The sequence below is a fragment of the Carcharodon carcharias genome, chromosome 19 (genome assembly GCF_017639515.1).
Source record: "Carcharodon carcharias isolate sCarCar2 chromosome 19, sCarCar2.pri, whole genome shotgun sequence".
Lineage (NCBI taxonomy): Eukaryota > Metazoa > Chordata > Chondrichthyes > Lamniformes > Lamnidae > Carcharodon > Carcharodon carcharias.
In genome coordinates this window covers 102,873,827-102,889,672 of record NC_054485.1, presented here as the reverse complement: position 1 = coordinate 102,889,672, position 15,846 = coordinate 102,873,827, and the positions used below count along the sequence as shown (strand labels likewise).

Here is a 15,846-nt window from a genome sequence, read left to right as displayed (position 1 = left end):
AACATGGACAAAAGAGCTGAACTCCCAAGGTGAGGTGAGAGTGACTGCCCTTGAAAACAAGGCTACATTTGACCAAATGTGGCATTAAAGAGCCCTACCTAGTGCAAAGGAAAATGGTTGTGATTGTTGGAGGTCAGTCATCTCCGCTCCAGGACATCACTGCAGGAGCTCTTCAGGGTAGTGTCCTCGGCCCAACCATCTTCAGCTGCTTCATCAAGACCTTCCTTCCATCATAAGGTCAGAAGTGGGGATATTCGCTGATGATTACACAATGTTCAGCCCCAGATACTGGTGCAGTCCATGTCCAAATGCAGCAAGACATGGACAATATCCAGGCTTGGGCTGACAAGCAGCAAGTAACATTCCCACCACACAAGTGGCCAGGCAATGACCATCACCGACAAGAGAGAAAATAATCATCGCCCCTTGACATTGAATGGCATTACCATCACTGAATCCCCCCCTATCAACATCCTGGGGGTTACCATTGGCCAGAAACTGTGAATCAGTTTTTAAAAAATAAGCCGAGTATCAAGAAAAGGATTAGGATCAAGTTTCATACTCCGCCATCGGATTTGGGATCGAACGAACTGGTGCCGAGAATGCTCACCGAGATAATCTTCCGAGTTGTGTTCTGCCTTCACAAAGTTCTTTATTTTTGTGGCTGCTACTCTGGGGTCACCTCCCATGTTTGATTTCCCTGAAAAAAAAAGAATGTTTTAGAAACAAAGAGCACGTCACTGATGAACACCACATCACGAGTGTCCCAAAATACTTCGCAGCCTATCTCATCATTTTTTTTCATTCGCTCACAGGATGTGGGCGCCGCTGGCTAAGGCCAGCATTTGTTGCCCATCCCTAATTGCCCTTGAGAAGGTGGCGGTGAGCTGCCTTCTTGAGCCGCTGCAGTCCCTGTGGCGTAGGTACACCCACAGCGCTGTTAGCGAGGGAGTTCTAGGATTTTGGCCCAGAGACAGTGAAGGGAGTCAGGGTGGTGTGTAGGTTGGAGGAGAGCTTGCAGGGTGGTGGTGTTCCTATCTGCTGCCCTTGTCCTTCTAGGAGGTAAATGCAAGGGGTCTGAAAGGATTCTTGATGAGTTGCTGCAGTGCACCTTGCAGTTGGTACAGACAGCTGGCACTGTGCGCCGGTGTCAGATGGTGTGCACGTACACGTGACGATTGTCTTGAATCTAGAGATAGTACACACTGCAACCACAGTGCACACTGTGTTTCTGCGGAGTGGGGGAAGGGTAAGAAACAGGATGGAGTGGTGAGACAGGGTGAAGGCACTGAAGGTTGAGCCTGGTAACCTGGGGCAAAGCCAGGCCAGTGAATGTTGTAACCAGGACAGTGCCGGCTGCCTTGAGCTTGTTATGACTGCACACATCCAGGTCCATGTGGGTTGGTTCAATTATGCTTTTGTCATATTAACCCACCCCATCCCTTGTCCTCCAGCCACTCGCAGGAAACTTCCCAGAGGCACGGTGGACTCACCATCAGTAAATAATATGGTGACAAATCTTATCTTGTCCCAGGAATCCCTAAACCGTATTTTTGAAAGGACCATCATCTCCAGGACTTTGTTCAATGCTGCATGGGTGTTGGTGCCTGTCTTGTCACCATGTTCTGCAAAACACAAGGAACAAAACAAGGGGCTGATTTTCTACAATGGTAACATGCTAAAATTGTACAGGGCTTTGGTGAGGCCACACCTGGAATACTGTGTGCAGTTTTGGTCTCCATAATTAAGAAAGGATACACTTGCATCGGAGGCGGTACAGCCAAGGTTCCATAAATTGGTCCCTGGGATGAGGGGGATGTCCGCTGATGAGAGGTTGAGTAAACTGGGCTTACATTCTTTGGAATTTAGAAGAATAAGAGGTGATGTCATTGAAACCGACAAAATTCTGAAGGGGCTTGATAGGCTGGACACTGAGAGATTGCTTCCCCTGGTCAGGAAATCTAAAATATGGGGCAGAGAGACAGTCTCAGGGTAAGGTGCCGATCATTTAAGACTGAGACAAGAAGGAATTTCTTCATTCAAAGGGCTGTGAATCTTTGGAATTCCCTAGCCCAGTGGATGCTCCGTCACTGAACATATTTATTTAAGGCTGGGATAGACAGGTTTTTGATCTTTCAGGGAATCAAGAGCTATGGGGAGTGGGCAGGAAAGTAGAGTTGGAGCCCAAGATCAGCCACGACCATATTGAATGGCAGAGTGGACTCGATGGGCTGTGTGGTCTACTCTTGCTCCTATTTCTTGTGCTCATTCGGGGAACAGGAGGAGGCCATTCAGCCCCTCAAGCCTGTTCCACATTTCAATTAGATGATGGAAGATCTGGTTTTTAACTCCATCTGCCCTCCTTGGGTCCATAACCTTTAAAAAAAATCTATCAATCTCAGTTTTTGAGATTTTCAATTGACCCCCAAACCCCACCAACCCCACCCCCTCCCCTCCTCCCCCACCACCCTTTTCCCTCCCTCCTGCAACTTGCAGCAGGCTCAACAGATTTTTGGGATAGGGATTTCCAGATTTTCACTCTGCTCTGTGTGAAGAAAAGCCTCCTGAAAGACCTTGCTCTAATTTTGAGGCACTGGCCCCTTGTTCTGGACTCCCCACGCCCTGCACCACCCCACCCCCACCAGAGGAAAAAGTTTCTTTCTTTATTTGTCCTATCGAATCCTTTAAGGAGCTGAAACACCTCAATCTGATCACCCTTTCATCTCCTATATATCAAGCCAATATATGTCTAGTCTACGGCCTCCTAATGGAACCCTTTTAACCTAGGTATCATCCTGGGTATGGTGAATCTGCACTACACCCCCTTAAAGGCCAATCCATCCCTCCTAAGAACATGAGAAACAGGAGCAGAAGTAGACCATTTGGCCCATCGAGCCTGCTCTGTCATTCAATAAGAACATGGCTGATCTTGGGCTTCGTCTGCACTTTCCCACCTAATCCCCATCCCCCTTGATTCCCTAAGAGATCAAAAATCTGTCTATCCATCCTTAAATGTGTTCAATGATGGAGCATCCACGAACCTCTGGGGCCGAGAATTCCAGAGAGTCGCAATCTTTTGAATGAAGAAATTTCTCCTCATCTCAGTTCTAAACGATCGGTTCCTTATTCTAAGACCCCCCCCTCCCCACCAAACTCTGCCTGTGTTCTAGATTCCCCCGCTAGGGGAAGCAACTGCTTTGTGTCCACCCTGAGGTGCAGTCCCTCCTATGACAATGCAGCAAAGCAGATCTTAAGATCAATGTGCCTATGGAAGGCCGTTTGCCCAACTTAGGCACCCACAGGTCCACACCCCCCCCCCCCCCCCCCCCCCCGGCATCATAGCATCCAACAATTCCTTCTGGGATTCCAAGGTTGTGACACCGCTGTTCAAATCGTTTCTCGCTCTTCAACAGACGGTAAAATCTAATGGAGGGTGAGGTGTGCGTCTGATCTGAGGCTACCCGGTTCAGCTCGGGGGGGTCAGCTTAAAATCAGGGGGCTTTGTCTGCACACCTTCCTGGCAACGGTCGCCAATCTGTCACTCACCGATTTGAATCTACCTCCCTCTGCTCAAGCTGCCATGTTCAGTCTGAAGGGATAAGGAATTCATGGACCACATGGAGGCCTGCAAGTGACCTGGCTCAAAAAAAACAAATTTTTCTCAGACACCCGTGACTTCTAACCAATTCTCCCTCACCTTTCTGCCACACCAGAGGGTACAGGGCGGGACAAATCTCCCTGGATACATCAGGCTGAGGCGGGATTTGAGAGGGGTATTCAAATCCCTGAGGGGTCCGGACAGAGTAGATAGGGAGAAACTTTTCCCCAGTGCCGGATCGAGAATCAGATTCCAATTTAAGGCAATTGGAAAAAGAAGTTAATAGCGACATGAGGGAAAACCTTTTTGTGCAGCGAGTGTTTCGGATCCGAAGTGCGCTGCCTGAGAGTGTGGTGGAGGCAGATTCAATTATGGTTGTCAAAAGAGAATTTGATCATTATCTGAAGAGGAAGAATTTGCAGGGCTATTGGGGAAAAGGCAGAAGAGTGACACTCGGTGAATTGAACTTGCAGAGAGCCAGCGTGGACATGATGAGCCGAATAGCCTCTTTCTGTGCTGCAACCATTCTATAATTCTGAGTCTTTCCCAACTTCACCTCTGGATGGCCCGGCTTTGATTTTGAGGTTAGATCCTGGTCCTTCCCAAGAGCTTAGAAGGTTTCCCTTTGTTTATTCCCAAGCAATTCTGTTCAGAACCATGACGGTCTCAATTGAATCACCCCAGAATAATCAATATTTCTGGGGAATACAACTTGGTTTATGTAATCTCTCCTCATAATCTAACCCCTGGAGCTCGGGTATCATTCTGGTGAATCTGCACTGCACTTCTTCCAAGACCAAAACACCCTTCAATTAAAAACAGAAAACGCTGGAAATACTCAGCAGGTCTGGCAGCATCTGTGGAGAGAGAAAAACAAGGCGTGAATGTTTCAAGTCGATGACCTTTCCTCAGAACATCCCTCCTGTAGGTGTGATGTCCACAACTGAACACTGCACCCCAGATGTGGTCCAAACAGTGTTGCACACAGCTGCAGTAAAGCCTGGCCATTGACAGTGGCGATGTTGGCGGGAGTGTAGCCACAGAGACGACCAGCGTAACAGAATGGCAAATGGGGACGGCAGTAGGCAGCTGTCACGACGGCAGTGGGGCATGGGAGTGAGTGTTAGATCCAGAGGGGGTGAGAAAAGGGTAACACTGGTGAACACAGGCCACAGGAGGACGTCAACAAGCATCGCACAAAGCAGACAATGAGCTTTCACTCAGTGCCTGCTGAGTGCCCAAAATGGGACACGGTTCCTTGAATTTCCTCTTCCCTACACTGGCAAAGTGGGTTCATGGGGAAATGGAAGTTGCCCCTTCTATTTTCACATGAGACCATTGGCCTTGCCTATTTCCCTCAACTAACCAACCACAGCTTCACAGAGAAGAATGACTTTTGGGAATTTTTTGGGAGCACCAAGGGAATCAAGGTCCATGAGCAACAGTGCAGGAAAGGGGAGTTGAGGTAGAATGGCTGAGCAGACTCAAGGGGCTGAATGGCCCACTCCTGCTCTTATTTCTTATGTTGTTCTTAGGTCATTAAAGGACTGGCAACTACACTCAAACCCTTCAAAACGCAGCTCACTTGTATATTTTGCCTCGTCCGAATCACGCAACAAGTCCAAAGCGTCAGCAGCACTGGATTCTTCTTCATTATTGAGGTTAGCTACCACGATTGGCTCCGATGCATACGATATAATTGCAAACTTGGGCCAAACATCAAAACTTGCAATCTAGGAGACAAAAAAAACCTCTCAGTCCACTGGTCTGAGAATAATTACAATCTTTTTTTCTTTATTTGTTCATGAGATATAAGCGTCACTGGCAAGGCTTGTTGCCTATCCCTAATTGCCCTTGAGAAGATGGTGGTGAGTCACCTTTTTGAACCGCTGCAGCCTATGTGGTGCAGGTACACCCAGAGCACTGTAAGGGAGGAGTTCCAGGAATTTGACCCAGTGACAGCTGCTGACCTTGTCCTTCTCTGCGGGTTTGGAAGGTGCTGTCGATGGGGTCTTGGCGAGATGCTACAGCACATCTTGTGAATGGTGCACACCGTTGCCACTGTGTGTCAGTGGTGGAGAGAGTGAATGTTTAAGGTGGTGGACGGGGTGCCAATCAAGGTGGTTGTGCTGCCCTGATGTAACTGTGTCCGATGCATTGTCAAGCAGAAAAAAAAGCCTGAAATAATCTTTTTTTCTTAAATTCACTTTAGGCGACTTTGAAACTTGCCAACGGTGATTGATCCTTTACCTTGTCGATGAGGTTCTTTGTGATATTCTTGGCTTTCTCGAAATTTTCCTCACCAAAGCTACTGGAAGCATCTAGAAGGATGTATATATGAAGCGGTGTGTCCTTGGTGAGGGTGATTCTACGGGCAGTAGTTGCTGTGGAGGAAGAGACAGTTAAAACTGGGATATTAAGGATTATGTTGGCACTCAGTGGTGGGGAATTCTGTGGAACAATGGGTGGCAAGCACTCCTGAGTCAGCCTGCACCACTGCCTCTGCACCTGGTCTGGTGTCCCCGCAACACCCACCCCACCCATGTCATATCCGTTGGTATTCGCCTTCCACACAGTGGCAAAGATTCGCCCCCAACTCCGCCCAATGGTGTCTGCCTGCCAGCTGCCTTTGGACGAAGGCGGCCAACTTGAATGCCAAGCTAGACGATGTTTCATGCATTGAAGCCCGCTGGTATTGCCAACCCTTTTGCGTTGTCATGGAGCCTCCAACAATTCAAAGTTCAATCTCACTGGACACTGTTGCAAGCAAAACCCAGGAGAGAAGTTGAGAAGCAACAAAAAGAAATGTGACATTTTATCTATAAATCTATTCATTTTCTATAAACACTCTTGTTGTTTAGTTATTGGAGAATGGGGGGAGTTTGGCAGGGGGTGAGAGGGAATAAAGGCTGTCGTACCAGTTGGAGATGGAAGGCCATGTGATGAAATCTCCAGGAAAACGGCCAATCAGAATTGGCAATCCTAGCCTCAGGCCCAATCAGACACTGGGTTTAAATTGATCAGGCTGGAGGAGGAGACCCTTCTCCTACCAATAGGGGCCTTGATGGGGTAAAAGGTCACAAGATTCCCAGCCCACCTCGGCTCATCCGACCAGATTGCCCATAAACTTCCAGCCACCTCCCTCCGATCCCAATCCCTGATAATTTGTTAAACGGCTTTATTTTTGCCCCATCTACCCCAGGCTACCGATTCCCTGGGCAGAGTTTTTACGCTCAAGCATAAATTGAAGCGCGTTGATGTCGGGCGAGCAGTCACGTGACATTTCGGTCGGCAGGCGCACACAGGAACTGGCTGCGCGCCCGCTGACAATTAAAAGGCCTATTAAGGCCATTAAAAACATCATAACTCAAATTTTTAAACATAAAATGTTGGCGGGCAGGTGAAAAGGCCAAGCAGCCTTTGCATGTTTTAGGAAACCTCATCCACGGACAGGATGAGGTTTCCAACAGCAAATAAAAATGAAATAAAACATTTATTTTTTCATTCATAACATGTCCCTGCTCATGTAGCAGAGTCACAGGAGAAAAAAATCATAGCAGGAAATTTAAATCTGTTGTGTTTTGCTTCATTTCCTTAAACAGTTTTGTTTTATTTTTGTTATTCGTTCATGGCATTGGTAGCTGGGCCAGTACTTATTGCCTATTCCTAATTAACCTTGAAAAGGCGGTGGTGAGCTTCCTTCTTACACAAACATAAGAAATAGGAACAGGAGTAGGCCATTCAGCCCCTCAAGCCTGCTCCGCCGTTCAATAATGATCTTTTTGCATCACTAATTCCACATTCCCACCTACCCCCTGATAATCTTTGATTCCCTTGCCTCTAACAAGAATCTATCTACCTCCATCTTAAAAATATTCGGTGACCCCACCTCCACCGCCTTCTGAGGAAGAGTTCCAAAGTCGCACAAGCCTCTGAGAGAAAAAAATTCTCCTCATCGCTGTCCTAAAAGGGCGACCCCTAATTTTAATACAGTGCCCCCCTAGATCTGGACTCACCCACAAGAGGAAACATCATTTCCACTTCCACCTTGACAAGACTGTTCAGGATCTTATATACTTCAATCAGGTCACCACTCACTCTTCTAAACTCCAGTGGAAATAAGCTCAGTCTGTCCAACCTTTCCTCAATAAGATAACCTGCTCATTCCAGGTATCAATCTAGTAAACCTCATCTGAACCCCCTCTAATGCATTAACATCCTTCCTTAAATAAGGAGATCAAAACTGCACACAGAATTTGAGATGTGGTCTCACCAATGCCCTGTATAACTGAAGCATAACATCCTTACTTTTATGTTCAATTCCTCCCGTAAAGAAGGATAGCATTCCAATAGCCTCTTAATTATTGTTGTACCTGTATACTAACTTGTTGTGACTCATTCACGAGAACACCTAGATCCCTTTACACCTCAGAATTCTGCAGTCATTCTCCACTTAAGTAATATTCTGCTCTTTTTTAATTCTTCCTGCCAAAGTGAACAACTTCACATTTTCCCACATTGTACTCCATCTGCCAGATTTTTGCTCACTCACTTAACCTACCTATATCTGTCTGCAACCTCCTCATGTCCTCTTCACAACATACTTTCCTACTTATCTTTGTGTCATCTGCAAATTTAGCTACCATGTCTTCACTCCCCTCATCTAAGACATTGATATAAATTGTAAAAAGTTGAAACCCCAACACAGACCCCTGCGGGACTCCACTTGTTACATCCTGCCAATCAGAATAAAACCCATTTATACATTCTCTCTTGTTTTCTGCCAGCCAGCCAATCTTCTATCGATGCTGATATGTTACCCCCTGTACCATGAGCTTTTATTTTCCACAATAACTTTTGATATGGCACTTTATCGAATGCCTTCTGGAAATCCAAGTACAGACATCTATAGCCTCCCCTTTATCCAAGGCGCAAAAGAACTCCACTAAATCGGTTAAACATATTTTCCCTTTCACAAAACCATGCTGACTCTTCCCGCTTACCTTGAGTTTTTCTAAATGCCCAGCTATAACCTCCTTAATGATCGGCTCTAGCACCTTCCCCATTATAGATATCAGGCTAACTGGCCTACAGTTTCCTGTTTTCTGCCTCCCTCCCTTCTTGAATAGAGGGGTTACACTTGCTACTTTCCAGTCTGATGGGACCATTCCAGAATATAGGCAATTTTGGAAAATTAACATTAACCTACCTACTACCTCATTAGTCACTCTTTTAAGACCCTAGGATGAAGTCCATCAGGATCTGGAGAATTGTCATCCCACTTCGTGAACCGCTGTAGTCCACGCGGTGTAGGTACATCCAAAGTTTGTTAGGGAGGGGGTGCAGCCTTAAACAAGGCTGTAATGAGGTCTGGAGCCAAGTGGCTCTGGCAGATCCAAAATGAATATCAGCGATCAGGTTGTTGCTCAATAAGTTCCCAGAATATTGTGTATGGTTTGGCTCCTTACTCGAGGGGGGATATACTTGCACTGGAAGCAGTTCAGAGAAGGCTCCCTTGGCTGATTCTAGGATGAAGGGTTTGTCTTATGAGGAAATGTTGAAGTTAGAAGAGTGAGGGGTGATCTTATTGAGGCATAAAAGATGAGGCTTGACAGGGTTGAGGCTGAGAGGATCGTTCCCCATCAAGGCAGATTCAAGAATTAGGGAGCGCAGCTTAAAAATAAGGGGTCTCCCATTTAAGGCGGAGTTGGGGAGGAATCTCTTCTCTCAGAGGGTTGGTGTTTGGAATTCTCTTCCACAGCGGAGGCTGGGTCATTGAATATATTCAAGGTTCAGTTAGACAGATTTTTCATTGACAAGGGAGTCAAGGGTTATGTCGGGGTAGGGGTGGGCAGGAAAGGGGAGTTGAAATACAGTCAGGTCAGTTATAATCTTATCGAATGGTGGAGCAATCTTATCAAACGGTGGAGCAGTCTCAAGAGGACGAATGGCCGATGACTGTTCCTATTTCTCATCTTCATTCATTCTCCAGTTGGAGGGGCGATGTGTCTTTTGGTCCTATCTTGCCCCTTAAAATAAAAATTCCAGCTCATAATATGATGGGGCGAAGGGGGGTATTACACGGGGGATTGGTTAACACAACAGGGGATGATGGTCGATGATGTACCTGGCGCTTTTCCATCTCCAGTGTGAGTCATACCCAGCACATTGGTGAAGGAGGCTGTGAAAGATGCTGCTACCTCTTCTGGGCTATCAAAGGAACTTCTATCTATGGAGGAAAGAAAAATGCTGATTTAGTTCGAGCCACTTCCTCAATTTGCTTCGAACGCATCCAAATTGGGACCATGCAGGACTGCGCCAATTTTGCCGTTCAATCTTTCTGAATGGAGCCTTGTTACCCCCATTAACCCCCACCTCCCCACCCTTCAAATATGAACGCACTCCTCCAAATCAGGTTTCAATGATGGGTGTGGGTAACAGGAGAGCAAGGAGTGAGTCCTCAGTCCATTCCTGGCATCATGCGTTTTCTTATCACTCGAGTTCACAAGGATGTGGAACAATTTAAAACCTCGATGAAGCGGTGTTGCCAGTGCCAAGGGAGTGCTGCACTGTCAGTGGTGCTGTCTTTTTGAGGAGGCATAGAGTGAGGCTTTGTCCACTCGCTCAGGGGAGTGTAAAATATTCCATTGCACTATTTTGAAGAAGAGCAGGAGGGTTCTTCTCAGATTCCCTGGGTCAATATTAATTCCTTAGAGCAGGGGTATTTTTTGGTTATTCATTCACAGGACTGGAGCATCTCTGGCAAGGCCGGAAATTATGATGTGCCCCAAATTGCCCAATGAGAAGGTGGTGGCCAGTTGCTTTCTTGAATACAACTGGCTTGCTCGGCCATTTCAGGGGGCAGTTAAAATCCAACCATATTGCTGTGGGTCTGGAGTGACATGTAGGCCAGATTTCCTCCCCTGAAGGAGATTAGTGAGCCGGATGGGTTTTTACAACAATCCATTGATTTCACGGTCATCATTACCGAGAGTAACTTTTTGTTCCAGGTTTATTAGCTAACTGAATTTAACCTGTGGTTAAAACTTCAATTCATTACTCTGGTTCTCTAGGTTACGAGGCCAGTAACATGACCCCTATGTTATGCCATGGCCCTCGGTGATCTGGTCTCTTGCCACACAACTTCTTGTGGGATCTTGCTGTGCACAAATTGTTTGTCACATTTTCTACGCTTCAACAGTGACTACGCTTCAGAAAGCCCTTCATTACGCACTTTGGGATGACCTGGGGTCGTGAAAGACACTGTAGAAATGGAAGGTTTTGTTCGTTTTATGTGAGTGCAGGTCATGAGGAGGGATCAACCACACCTTGTTGTTCTCCCTGTGAGCCATCCCCAAACTCTGACCAACCCCAAGGCCAGAAATGGAGCCAGGTTGCCCCAGGCTAACTTTCTGAGGGAGGTTTTCAGTGATTAACCCTCACACCTACTGATCCCATTGGGAGATTATCAAAATCAAACTATGCATTCACTTTGTAGAGAAATCAAACCATAGATTCAAATTCAATAGCTTCAAGTACCATCATTTAGACTCTGAATTAACCTTTGTAACCTTAGCTCCCACGCTTGTTTGTAAGACCTGAGACTGTACCAGTCTAGTTAGAACCAGCACAAATTGATGAGGAGCCTGGACGCATGAGAATCTTCTTACTTAGGAATGTAATAAAATAGGCTCCAACATCAGGGCCAATTAGTAATCAATTATGTGCCCTGATAACTGGTTAAGTGGCTGAAATGGTTTGTAAAGGAAGGGAGCAGTTAAGCGTTTAGGCAGAAGTTTGAAACCATGACCCAAAAGGGAGGAACTACATTCTACATTCCCCCACCACCGCCCCCCGGGATCTGAGAAATAAATGAAGCCCCAGTAAAGTACAGAAGTCCCAAGAGACTGCAAGACTTTCAGAAGTCAGGGCAAATCCACTTACAGCACAGAAACAGGTCATTTGGTCCAACTGCTCTGTGCTAGTATTTATGCTCCACACAAGACTTCTCCCAACCTTACAAGTAGCAAATCCTCGGTCCATAAAAGGGAACAGACGACTTGGAGGAGGTCCTGCGATGCAGTGGGTAATGTTGCTGCCTCTGTGCCAGAAGGTCCCGGTTCGAGTCCCACTCCAGCACTTGCTGGCCAAGGAACATGTGTTTTGCGCACTCTGCTGTCCATAGCCGGAATCAGGAGGTATAATTTGTTAAGCTAAGTTAATGGCTACCTAGTTTACGAGCCATATTTTATGCTTGATAAATCTTTGCACAATTTGATGGTCATTCTGTCAACTTACTTATCACGCCTGAATTCCTTGCATTGTTTTATTCAAAAAGGTTACATTAAAAAATATTTTCCCTGATATGTTTAAGTGTGGTAACCTGGGGCCTTTTTAGTAGTACAAGTAAGGATTCTTAATCAAAGTAAGAGATCACGAGAACTCATTTTGTGCTGGAGATAATTACCAGTTGAAGTTCTGCCAGCCATTGGTTTGGCCTACTTTGAGGGAAATGCACTTAAAAAAATGAGGGACTTCTGTTTATATAAAACCCTGAAATAAGACCTTGTGAAAATGATGTGCAAACTACTCGCTGTTGGATTCTGTTGCTTCACTCAGCCTCTCATTTCTTATCTCAAGCTGCAAGTGATTTTATGATGCTGCATTCTGGCTCAAGTCAATGCTAGTGGCTTGTTACACTTCACTCAGGGAGCCCGAGTTGCTGTGGCAACATACACTTTTTGCGTGCACGTTGTAGGCTGGAGATATGGGTAGTGACGATCGAGGCTCCAACTTTCTTTCCGTCATGTGGCTGGCCAGGAATCTCTCCCACTCTTACCACTTACCACTGGCGTGTGTTGGAAGGATTTGCAAATTGATACTCAACCTGATTGGCCACAACATGAATGTACCTTCCATGGCCATCAAGTGGCCTGGAGCGAGACTCGAACCCAGAGCTTCTGATTCAGAGGCAGGGTGCTACTCGTTGTACCACAGGACTTCTCCTTCTTGTCATTTGCTTCCTTTTATTTGCCTAAGATTTGCTACTTGTAGGGTGGGAAAAATCTTGAGTGGAGCATAAACACTGGCACAAAACACTTGGGTAGAATGGCTTGTTTCTGTGCTGTAAATGCCATGAAATTCCCATGTTATGTGATCATTCCACCTGCATTAATGGAACTGGGAAGAGGCAGTGAGCCAAGGCTCCTGTCTGCCTGCAACAATGGAGACAGATGTTAAAGATCCCATTGGAACTATACAAAGATTGTATGAATGGTCAAGACTTACACTGGCAGCTGGGCTCACTTCCTGTCCACTCTTTCGACTCCAAGCACTCCCTCCTGGACGATCCCACCAGCACCAGGTCACCATTGCAGGCATACTCCACCTTGTCACCGATGAAGTAACTCAATCCGGATTTCCTGCCTCCAGCCGGGATCCCGGGATGAGGGCAATATTGTGCTTAAAGAGATGGAGAACTTACTGATGAGCAAAAGGCAACCCCTGCAGCTATCAGCAATTTCAAAGCCATAGAAACAAACACACAAGAGAAACACACATAAGAGAAACTTCCCTCCCCCCACAGGGCCTCATGATTTCCATTTGGTGAATTCCAAAATGGCAGAATTCCTGATCGGATAACTCCCAGTTCACACTGAGGGAAGTGGCACAGGAATTTCTATCCCAATCCTGGTCCTCCTAAAGGCTTTTTGTTGACCCTCTTTCAATCTAAACCCCTAATCCCTTTAAGAATTGAATTGAAACCATAAATTGTTCAGAAACACAGGAGCAGGGTGAGGCCCTCGAGCTTGTTTCTGGAATATGGTGAGCCGTTCTGGGCACCATACCTGAGGAAAGATATGTTGGCCTTGGAGGGATTACATGTGGATTTTATTCGGTTGACACCTGGACTCTAAGGGTTAAATCACAAGCAGATTACAAAAACTAGAGCTGTGTTCCCTGAAATTTAAAAGGTCAAGGAGTGATTTAGTCAAAGGTTTCACAATACTAAGAGGGATGTGTGAAGGGAGAGACAGAGGTGGATGCAAGGAGAGGGATTGGTAGAGTCATGACAGGAGGCCTGAGGCTGAGGGGAGAGAGGGTGGGCAGAGTGAGGGCTGGAGAAAGTGGCGGTGGGGGGAAGTGAGGGCTGGAGAGAGTGGCGGTGGGGGGGAATGAGGGCTGGAGAGAGTGGCGGTGGGGGGAAGTGACAGTGAGAATGGGAGAAGTGAGGGTGGGGGAGGGGGACTGAGGGTGGGGGAGGGGGTGTGAGGGGAAAGGGGGAGTGAGGGGGATATGAGGATGGATGGGGTGTGAAGTTTGAGGAGGAGGAATAAGGAAAGGGAGAAGTCATGGGGAGTGGAGCATAGGACAAATGGAGACAAACTATGAGCAGGTGGAGTCTAAAAATTAGAGCTAAACCTTTCAGGAAACATTTCCACACACAAAGAGTGGTAGAAGTTTGGAACTTCCTTCCACAAACAACAAACACATCCAGGGATACCCCAAGGAATACTTACACCCGGAGTCGCAGGTTGTTGTTGTCCCATTCCATCGGCCATTCTTCATACAGGTCCTGCTAACCGAGCCCTGGAGCTCATATCCATCGTAGCACTCAAACGTGACAGTTTCCCCAATGCTGTAGGAAATGTTCAGCGGACTGAACATCCCTTCTTCCAGTACAGGAGGTGGGCATCGAAACACTAGTGAGATAGGAACAGCTTAGAAGGGCTGAGTGGCCTGGAATTGGCTTCAGAGTTTGAGGGAGATAGGGGTGCAAAGTGGCATCAGAAACTTCAGGTACAAGCTAGCGTGATCCTGAGCCAAGGAGATCATAGAATCACATACAGTTACAGCACTGAGTTCAAATCCCACCACGGCAACTGGAGGAATTTAAATTCAGTTAATTAAATAATTCTGGAATTAAAAAGCTCGGTGATCGTGAATCCACAAAAACTGATCTGGTTCACGAATGTCCTTCCGGGGAGTAAATCTGCCATCCTCACCCGGTCTGGCCTACATGTGACTCCAGGCCCACAGCAATGTGGTTGACTCTTAGCTGGCCTCTTAGATCATGGGATCAGGGAATGGTTAGACAGCAGCGCACAGAGGAAGTCATTCAGCCCATAGAGCCCGTGCTAGATTGCCTAGCAGATCACCCACTTGTACCTAATAATAGGATCTGTGATGGCAGCAGTGGTTCCACATGGGGTGCCACCACCTCAAGGGGAATTGAGGTGTGAGGGGGAGGGGAGGGGGGTGGGTGGAACAAATGGCAGAGGAAGGAGAAAGAGAGAGCGCGAAGGAAAGGAATTAACGGTGCCTCACCTTTGCAAATGGGAGTGACATGTCTGTATACAGACCTGAACCAATGTCCACTTTTCGAGCACCTTGTACTGGACGCTGGGAACGGGTAATATAAATCAGGACACTCAAACTTCAAAACACTGTCCACTGCGTTACCATTCGATTTCGTCAACTTGCCACCAATAATGTGGACATTGGGGTCACAGGTTATATGGTCTCCCTGTTTGTCATTTCCTGCAATGAGATTTATGAATGTAACTCCACAAAGGGGTGAGGGGTTAGGAAGGTGGGAAATGGGGTGAAAGACGTTCTATTTTACTGCCCTACAGCACCTTGACCTCAAAATCACTCCGCAGAAGTAACTTCATTGGTTCATGTCACTTCATGAAATGGTTACAGCAAAGAAGACCATTTTCCACTTGTGTCCATGCTGGCTCTCTGTAAGAGCAATTCACTGAGACCCACTCCCCTGCCTTTATCTCAGATCCCTGCAAATATTTTCCCCTCAGGTTCCTATCTAATTCCTTTTTCAAAGGCTCAATTGACCCTGCTTCCTTGTACACCCTCCGGCAGTGCACACTGGATCCGAATGACTCGCTGCATTAAAAAGGTTTACCCTCATGTCCCCTCTGGTTCTTAGTCCTTCCACCAATGGGAATAGTTCCTATCTATTTTGCCCAGACCCATCATAATTTTTGACCACTTCTATGTCTTCTTGAATTTCTCTTCTCCAAGGAGTACAGCCCCAGCTTCTCCAATCTATCCACATAACTGAAGTTCCTATTCCCTAGAACCATTTTTGTGAATCTTTTCTGCACCCCTGTCAAAAGCTTTCACATCCTTCCAAAAGTGTAGTGCACTGGGCATAATACACCAGTTGAGACCGAAGCAGTGTTTTATACGGCGTTATCATAACTACCTGAATTGAATATGCAAATTCA

The 15,846-nt window shown here is 46.6% G+C and overlaps 1 protein-coding gene across 1 annotated transcript in view; it reads right to left on the bottom strand.

Annotated features, from left to right (window-relative positions):
• The window catches only part of LOC121291772 (complement factor B-like), a 453,969-nt gene extending 439,577 nt beyond the window's left edge, over positions 1 to 14,392 (bottom strand). Inside the window, exons 1-7 of the mRNA XM_041213313.1 lie at positions 14,119 to 14,392; positions 12,887 to 13,060; positions 9,726 to 9,827; positions 5,849 to 5,982; positions 5,184 to 5,331; positions 1,494 to 1,625; positions 611 to 700 (exon numbers count right to left, since the gene is read on the bottom strand). Of these exons, the coding sequence (XP_041069247.1) occupies positions 611 to 700; positions 1,494 to 1,625; positions 5,184 to 5,331; positions 5,849 to 5,982; positions 9,726 to 9,827; positions 12,887 to 13,060; positions 14,119 to 14,266 (928 nt within the window). The 5' untranslated portion in view covers positions 14,267 to 14,392. The remainder of the gene's footprint in view (positions 1 to 610; positions 701 to 1,493; positions 1,626 to 5,183; positions 5,332 to 5,848; positions 5,983 to 9,725; positions 9,828 to 12,886; positions 13,061 to 14,118) is intronic.
• Positions 14,393 to 15,846: the final 1,454 nt, after the last annotated feature.